The sequence below is a fragment of the Malaclemys terrapin genome, chromosome 9 (assembly GCF_027887155.1).
Source record: "Malaclemys terrapin pileata isolate rMalTer1 chromosome 9, rMalTer1.hap1, whole genome shotgun sequence".
NCBI classification, from domain to species: Eukaryota; Metazoa; Chordata; order Testudines; family Emydidae; genus Malaclemys; species Malaclemys terrapin.
Window position 1 is genome coordinate 30693745 of NC_071513.1, and position 9799 is coordinate 30703543.

Consider the following 9799-nt stretch of genomic DNA (forward strand, 5'->3'; position numbering starts at 1 on the left):
CTTCCATGTAGACTTTTAAAGACCATCTCCTTTGTTTCCCCAGGATCTATTGTTTTAAAGCAGTGGTACTGAAATTAGAATATTTGACCATCAATTATTAACCACACCAGAAAACATTTTAATGGAGTTTCAATACACACAATGTGTTTTGCCCAAGGAAACACCTAGGAACAATACAAGTTTATAATGGTATTTGGTCTTTCCCCTCAGAAAAAGGGAGAGGTTAATCGAATATTTAATTTTTAAAACATGCCCATCATATTGTGCCTGCATATATTCTTACATTAAGAAAAAATATCCTTCGGGTATATACCTCCTCAGCCAAAACAACTGTGTAAGGAGGTGAGCTTTACCCATTGCCTGAATTCAAAAACTCGAGCTTTGAAGGGTCCAACCAATGAAGAGTGTGCCAGAGTCAAATAAACTGCCACGAGCATACAAATGTTAAAATTTAGGTGCAGAGAGTAAGAAGTTTGGTTTAAACAAACATTTCCTGACCAGCTCTAGTGAGACTATATCATCTGATTTCACCTGTAAAGATGGTTTTCATGGAGATAGATGATGATTTCTCTGGAGTGTAGGATAAACATCATGCAAGGTTTGAAAGATCAACATGACCTTGAAGAACTACATCTAAAAGTGAATAGGACACTCAGTCTTTCAAGCACACATTCAATTTTCTCCATTCAGGTACCATTAAATACACTGCTCCCTTCTGCACTAGCTATAATGTCTGAGCAATCTGTAAGTAGCAACTGAACAAGTCTAATCTGGAACCGAAAGCAACATGGATAACAGATAAGGTTCATATCTGAAATAAATTCTCACACTAATCACCATCAAGCCACTGCAGCTGCCTGGGAGCAACCCCCAAGAAACAGTGGGAAATCTAGAATGGCCCCAAGGTTTATAAAAGTTATTGAAAAAAGGCTGAAAAATATCCTGAGTCATGGAGCAAGCACCATCCTCACCATATTCTCTCTGCTCCCAACCAGTCAGCATCATTGGTGTTTTACCTGGATTGAACTTCAGTCAGATCATTTTAATCCAGGTCCTAATGTTAGCCAGGCACTGGAAAAAACAAATGATACCATACTGTTAAAAGGAAAATGTCATCTCAATATTAACGGCAAGACAGTGCAAACTATGTCACTATGTCCTCCAATAGCTTCACACAAGTTTAATAGAAAGGATGGATATAACAGGTCCCTGCTGAAATCTACCTTGAGGTCTTTCAGACACGGGGAATGATGTGTCTAATAATTTAACTGATATAAGATTATTTATTAAAGTTTTAAATTGTTAATGGAATAACATTGTTTAACAATGCCTTTTTTAACAAGTCAACCATCCAAAAACAAACATTTGTAGCATCTGTAGGAAAACAGTATTATTTTTAAGACTACCTGTTTCCTGTTTTGTCTCTTCAGATTATGTTTAATGAATAGCTCATGTGAAAAGGCTCTGTAATCTTATTTTTCTTTCCTATACTACTTAAAATACTTAATAGTGAGACATGCAAAAATATGGTAGCATTCTTTTCCTTTGAGATTAGAATCATATTCTCCAAAAAACACTATGGAAAAAGAACTCCGGTGTATAGTTAGTTCCAAATTTCAGTCTGATATTATTTTAAAGCATTTTAAATGAGGCTAAACAAATAAGATCAAATGAATGAGGGAAGACAGAACATGTTTACAACACTGTGTTATCCTTATGTGGATTATTATAGATTATATGCTGTTGGTGGACGAGACGGCAGCTCCTGCTTAAAATCCATGGAATGCTTTGATCCTCATACTAACAAATGGAGTATGTGTGCTGCAATGTCTAAGAGGCGAGGCGGTGTTGGTGTTGCAACATACAATGGATTTTTATATGCAGTGGGAGGTCATGACGCACCAGCTTCCAACCACTGTTCTAGACTTTCTGATTGTGTGGAAAGGTAAGGATTTTTATTTTTTTATATCTCTGGAAACAAATTTACTTACAGTACAACAAACAAATCCCTGAGCTTGGAACATTACATTTGCAAAATATATTACAAAAGTAAATTTATAATAATGTTAAGGTTCTGATTTAGCTGGCAGAAGTAAGGAAATTCATACCCAGGGAAAATGCTCTACCCTGCATTCACATTATTAGGTGTAGGTGTTGTTTTATAAAGTATATGGCTACAGACAATCTATTTTAAGTATTTAGCTGTATAATGAAATGGTCAGAGTTATTTATTTAGTAAGCAGAACCAAACACTATAGATGAATTTAAATTGATTTTTTTTGGGAGGCTGGGGTTCATATAGAACACAAATTAAAAGAACCTAAAAGTTTGGGTTTCTATATCCAGCAGGAGCAGAATCCTGCAAGGTTTTATCAGTCCTACTGATGTGTTACTTCTAGAAGGGCAATTGAATGAATTATATTTTCACCAAACCCCTACGTTGCATGTACAAACTATCATGACTAATGGAGGACTCGTTCATCCCTTTACAAAGCTGTTTCAGAAGCACATTAAGCTTGATCACATTTGGCATATTCCCTCCCTAAATTACTGTTCTTCAAAAGTCAGCTTCATCCCTATCCAGATACCAAACATGAGGCCTATGCACCATTTAAGTCCCACTTAAAACCTCAAAGCCATGAGCTAAATATGAATAGCAACAAGATATTACAAGATAGTTGCTGGGTTTGTATGCATTTATTGAAAAAAAGCTTTCAAATTAACCTTTTTTATGCAAAGATTTTTAAATGAACCTTATTTAAGCATATTTCCATAGGTGCTACCAGCAGATGTACAGAGTCTCAGAAAAATGCATACACTGGACACATCTTTTTAAGAACAATAATATTGTTATGTTATGTGCTAACCCCCACGCCCCTATCTCAGTTTGCAATATGAATTAGGATAAGAGTATGCTCATACCCTGCTTAAACAGTGACTTTTCTGGACATTTAGTTAGCAGTATTGGCAGTATGTACAAAGAACTGTTGGGAGTCTCCTGCAGTGTGATGCTTTGAGAAAGGCCAGGGAAACACTGGTGAACATGAAAAACACCAGAGGGGATAGACAGAATGGTTAAATTCCGCTTTCAGTTATAGTGGTGTAAATCTGGAATAACTTAACTCCAGGGGAATTGATATTTATACCAGTGTATCCTGAAGTGATTGTATAGGCAGTAGCAAACTGAAAACGTTAATGTTAAATTTACTGTATGTATTTTGAGTTGCCAACTTTCATAAAGATACATATTTGAATGAAAATAAATATTACCTACATGAGAAATGTTTCAGATTTGCAATGAAGTTTACTTTAAATGTTAACTCTGGCTTGAAATAGTGGCTGCATGCTTTATGAGCAAAGGGGAAGAAAAATACATTGAAATCTGCTTATCTGATTAAGCTACTGTCACAATATTATTGCCACACACTTCACATTATACAGCATGAAATAATTGCATCTAAGATGATAGGAGAATAGACAGGCTGTGACTATATCCTGTAAAATGAGAAAAGATTGTGTGTGTGTGCTTGAAGAGTCCTCTAGTGGCTAAATAAATATTAAACCATTTTACTTTTGTCTCTCTCTGCTGGTAACTGTAATTGTCCATGAATTGGTTCATTTTCTTCTGTATTATAGTTCATCTAATCTGAGTTGTTTAGAATTTAAAAATGCAATAATCATTATCTTACCTGTGACCAATTATTTTTCTAATCACTGTCATAAAATATCCTAGATATGATCCTAAAACTGACACCTGGACAACAGTGGCACCTTTAAGTGTACCACGGGATGCTGTTGGCGTCTGTCCTCTTGGGGACAGATTATATGCAATAGGAGGCTATGATGGACATAGTTACCTGGACACTGTGGAGTCATATGATGCACAAAATAATGAATGGACAGAGGTAATGTCATATAAATATATTAAAAACTTGACACGACACTAATTATTACAGGGACAACAGAGGTGAGTACATTAAAAACCTAAATAATAATTTACATATGCTGTACATTGGGACATAGAAAATCAGGATAATACTTTGCGTATGTATAAAATATTGGTAGTGCCTCATATCTGACATTAAGTTAATTCCCAAACAAAAACTATATTAAAATGGAATTAACACTGAGAGTATACGTTAATAATTTATAGTAACACACTATAGGGATATAATAATCTCAAAAGCAAGCAAATTCAGGAAATTCAGAGATAATGTTAACCTTAAAAGAAATCCAAGCATGTTAATGTTTGGTAGTCCACAAACAAAACACTCAAACAACTTTTACGTTGCTCTGTAGTGATGCTGTGCAATGAGCATACAATTATGATTAATGTTTATTAGCATTTGTGGTCCCAGATTAGATAAAGCTGATTTTTAAAGACAAGTGAGATTGTTTAAATGTTCTGTAAGGTATAAACAAATTCACACTTCTTTTAAGCTTCAATGCTTTTCTAAAATTTCCTCAACAGTGGGTTCTGATCACATTTATAATGGGGCCAAGGCCAGGATATGCTCTGTTGAACATAAGACTATTACTGAGATGTATTTGATCAAATGTTAAATACAATCCCCCCTTCCCAAGCCATTGGATGCCCAGCCATTTTCAGAGTCTGATAAGCAGAACACCTTAAGTATATAGTATACTGTTTGATTGCAGTTACAATTTAGCTGAATTGCACAACTAAATATTGTTTACTGTAGCTATGCAAATTTATACAATTCTAATGTGCTGTAATAATCTACAAGATTTTGGAACATACAAGAAAAAGGAAAAAATTTGATAACATGTGAATACAAAGGCAGCTTTAATCAATGAAGACTATTTGCTCCTAATATAATGTATCAACCACAGTGAAAGTAGAAGTGAAAGGTGAAAGCAAATACTGTCACTTTATAATAAACCTACTGATTCTTTCAGTTCTCTCTTTCTTCCTAAAAATTAAGTTTCACATAGATTCATCCCATTTGGTGGAATTTTACATGTTGATCAAAATACTGATATTTGCATACATTTAGTATTGCCTTGACTAATGTTTGTCACCACTGCCCTCTACTGGCAGGTATTTTAAGATGTACTCAACTTTATGATTTATAGACCAATGGCTCTCAAACTTTCCAGACTACTGTACCCCTTTCAGGAGTCTGATTTTTCTTGTGTACCCCCTAGTTTCACCTCACTTAAACTACTTGCTTACAAAAATCAGACAAATACACAAAAAAGTGTCACAGCATGCTATTATTGAAAAATTGCTTACTATCTTATTTTTACCATATAGTTATGAAATAAATCAATTGGAATATAAACATTAAACTTACATTTCAGTGTTTAATATATAGAGCAGTATAAACAAGTCATTATCTGTGTGAAGTTTGAGTTTGTACTGAATTTATGTAGCCTGTTGTAAAACTAGGCAAATATCTAGATGAGTTGATATATCCCCTGGAGAACCTCTATGTACCCCCAAGGGTACACATACAGCTGATTGAGAACCAGTGTTCTAGACCATCTGCTATTATTTATAGTTGTCGGAGATTGTCCTGTAGCTAGCATGTCCCGTGCTTTTGGTGCACAAGAAACTGAGTTTGCTCTCCACTAACTAAAAAGTCCCATATGGCCATGAAATCATGACAGCTTTCATTAAAATTCTGCTAACAGCAAGCATTGCATTTAAAACAAAATCACTCTTTTGCATAGTTCTGTTTAAACATATTTAATTATTTTACATATACTAGAAAAAACAATTGCTTTCCTTTGAGTGACAGATTACATGAAGTTAACTAAGCAAAGAAATGTGTTTCCTCCTTTTAGGAAGTGCCTGTCAATATTGGAAGAGCTGGAGCTTGTGTTGTTGTGGTGAAATTGCCATGATGGATGTCCCTGGTGTGAAATAAACCCCGAGTTCAGTTCCATAAAAACCATGTGACAGGAGGAGAAGAAACAAGTTCCAGAACATAATACAAACTACATACCGTATATACTCTTCATAATCCGAATATTTTTGGTAAAAAAGTGATGCATCAAAGAGCGGGGGTTGGCTTATAAACCACAAAATTTGATGATTTTAAACTCTGTGGAATCACTGAATTGAATATCTAATACATTGTCGTTTTGTTTACCTGCAGCGTCTGCAGGCCACAGGGAGCTGAGGGGCTCCATACCTGCAGACGCTTTAAGTAAACAAAACATCCCGCCAGCGCCTTACCCTGACAGGCTGGGAGCCAAAGTTTGCCAATCCATTTATTGATGTCAATACTGCAGCCTTTTAAAGTTGCAAAGAGTTTGTTTAGTGGACTAGACTGGCTTGAAAGGAATACTAAAAGAGCAGTGCTGCAGGTCTGCATGACATTTGACCCATGCATTTCACAAAAGGCTAGCCTTACAAGCCAATCAGAAAAATACAATGAATGATAGTACTATAGCACTGGTGTCAGTCTGTTACTGTGTAATTTGATTTCTTCATGCATTTCTACCAATGGACCTCTTGGAGCGTCTGCAGGCATGGAGCCCCTCAGCTCCCAGTGTCCGTGGTTTGCCATTCCCAGACACTTCCCTCAGCTCGCATTGTCTGGGAACGGCAGACCGCGGACACTGGGAGCTGGGGGGCTCCGTTCCTGCAGATGCTCCAGGTAAACAAAATGTCTAGGCCCACTAGTGGCTTACCCTAATGGGCCAGGAGCCAAAGTTTGCCAACTCCTGAAATACAGGGTCGGCTTATGAAAGGGTCATACAGTTTTTGCTATTTTTACCTAACCATCTTTGGGGGGAGGCGGGCAAGCTTATAAATGAACGGGCTAATGAACGAGTATATACGGTACATTCTCGCAGCTCTCTACTGGAGGAAGACTCGGATTTGAGCCATTATGTGGTTTGAGCACAAAACTGAAGTTTATCACCATTGCACAGACAGGTTTTTGCAAAACATGGATCATATGCAAGTATCAATATTTGTTACACTTGATACACAGTAATACAATAATATGTTTAAATGGTTCAAGTCTATTATAAAACTTTACTTCTTGTTGTTAGTGATAGATGTGTCACTGAATAAGACTTAATATACATTTTCTTGTCCATATCAGCAGCAATGTTAATATGTTTAGAAAACAAGAAATTTGTATTTAAGTGAAAAGCAGACACTGGATAAAATAAATCTTCAACAATAGATAACCATAACACTGACAACAACAACAAAAAAATCACAATAAAAGTTCCTTTAAAGTAAGTTTACATTTAATGACATCTAATTTCACAAATGAGAATATTTAGTGGATGTTTTAAAAGTATATAGAATCAAATTATATCAGAAAATTGTGGAACTGATTCTATGCAAAATTACAAAACCTAGTTACTAATTATAAGTGTGATACTGTCTAACTTTTCATTATTAAACACTATGACAGAATAATCATTTTTAGCAATATAGACGATTAAATTCTCTAACATTTAAAAATATCTGCCCAACAAGTCTGAAGAAATCATTCTTTTATTAAGTTTCTGCCACTGAAATGAAATCTCTTTTATAAAAAAAAAAGATAGCTAATGTAACTTGCAGTATCTAAAAATTGGTAATTTGATAATGTATTGATATGCACTAGTAGTATCCTGATCACACTCAGCCCACTAACCATCTGTCAATATATTTTAAAGAAATTTGGCTTTTCTTGGAATAATCAGCATGCATTAGACTTATCACTGGTAAAATGTTAGTGTAATTACATTCATCAAATATAGCTTACATAATGGAAAAATGTATATCATATTGATATGACAATCTATGACCTCAGCTGAAGAGTGCCAGCTTCCTCACATGTACAGAATAAAATATTGTAGTCAAGGAACATGGGTACTGTGTAACATTATGTACCATTAAAATAAGCATGTTTACATTTTATCTGAAACCATCTAGAATGCTAAGAATGAAGATAAACTTCACTGAATCAAAGGATCACTTGAAAAACAGCACATAATATTCAGCATGCATAACATCTCTTTCATGTGCCAGTTTATATGAAGGATTCCCCCCCCATTTCTGATAATTTTGTGTGTGGGAATTATACAGTAGGGAAGGTTATCATATATGTAAAATGTTCTATACTGTAAAACATGATATTTGGGTAGTGTCTATGTTAGCCTTTAAAACTCATCATTTCATTTATGAGAAAAATTCAGGGTAAAATAGTAACAAATGTGCTTTATGAATATGTAGACAACTTTGGGGATGGAATGTTGCATTTTCACATCTCTGCAATATGCTATTTTAACAGGCTTTATACTATATATATTGTGTAGAAAAGTTCTAAGACTTAGCAACCATGGGATTATTTATAAAAAAAATAAAATGTTTTTAAACTTGCAAATCAATTCACACAAATTATGTTTATAGTATGGCATGCTGAATTAAAATAAATTTTACTTTCTCTGCTAAGAAAGTCTCTATGCAATTTTAAACAGTATTTCAACAGTTGTGTGATTCCCAACTTGTATATATTTTCAACAATACTAGTGACAATGACATTTTCTTCCTAAAGTACTTTTATATAAAAGACCCAGTGTTAGTCATAGTAGCAAGTCTCTCCCCTTTCCTGGTGACACTGCATCAATATAGGTCATGTGTTCCTTCAAGTAGCTGAAAAATGACATTTTTAAGAGGATAGAAAATCTTACCTAGCCCTCAGCACACTAGACCCTGCTCTCCATCAGGGATCTGTGCTGTTTATCCTGCTCTTCTCTTGAGATAATCTCACTCTTTTGACATAACTGTACTGCATTAGGTTCAGGTAATAACCCAAGATCTACTTTCCCCCTCCCCCATGTCCAAATCCTTTAGCATCCTTACCCCTTTGTTCTGTGCGACCTCTAAGAAGGTTATTACAATGCTAATGCAGTCACATGAGAACCCCCTTTCTATGGATGCAGGAAGACCTACAAGTGCTCCCAATTCTTCTACAGAAAGCCCAGATGGTTCACTTGCAAAGTGCCGAGGGTTGCTATTTGACAAGTTTACTTAGAGGGGCCACTGTATAGTGCACTCCATGAAGCACATGGAATCTCACTTACTAATTACCAGTTTTGAATAGACTTCAGGTCTTTGGGTTTCTAAATCCAAATCACTTTGGAGTTATTCATTACTTAATCATCTGGCTAGTATCCAAGCAACAAAAGAGAAATCTGTATTTTTCCACATTTTATGTTTTATTACTATTTATGGAGTATTTATTTTACATGTAGCTTTATAAAAAAAAAAAAAAAACACAACCAAGGACAAACTCTCTCCACACTTTAAAAGTAAGTCAAATGTGGGACACACGACAAGGGCTCAGGTGCAAGAAGGGCGGGTAGGAGACATTGATGAAGTCACTACTTTTAGCAAAATAAATGCATCTCAGAGGGAGAGGAAGGTTCCTAAAAGGAAGGGGAAGATGTTCCAAGAATATAGAATGGGGTGAAAGAAGGCACAAAGCAGCAAATTGGAGGATCTAAAAAAGTCTTTAGAGAGAAGTGGGGAAGAATACAGGAATATAGGGTCAATGCCAAAACCCATGTTTTTTCTGGAAATGAAGGCAGAGGTGAAGAAGAAGATAATTATAAAGACCTTAGAAAAGGGAAATAAGAACGCTTAATGTAAAAGACAGGGGAAGCCATTGAGAGAATTTAAAGAGTACAAGAATAAAATAGTAAGAATTTATTAAGGGAAATTCCCCAGCCTTTCTGTATATTCTTTCCCCTCCTCCTCCAACCCCCAGTTTTGTTAGGAAATTACATAACCATTGAGAAGTGCACTCTTTCATTCTTCTTC

General features: G+C 35.4%; 1 protein-coding gene across 4 annotated transcripts in view; it reads left to right on the plus strand.

Moving 5' to 3' along the window:
* The window catches only part of KLHL4 (kelch like family member 4), a 210027-nt gene extending 201605 nt beyond the window's left edge, over positions 1-8422 (plus strand). For all 4 annotated transcript variants that reach the window (XM_054040751.1, XM_054040749.1, XM_054040752.1 and 1 more), the window contains 3 exons: positions 1733-1945; positions 3734-3905; positions 5812-8422. In XM_054040751.1, coding sequence (XP_053896726.1) covers positions 1733-1945; positions 3734-3905; positions 5812-5871 — 445 coding nt within the window. In that variant the 3' untranslated portion in view covers positions 5872-8422. The remainder of the gene's footprint in view (positions 1-1732; positions 1946-3733; positions 3906-5811) is intronic.
* Positions 8423-9799: the final 1377 nt, after the last annotated feature.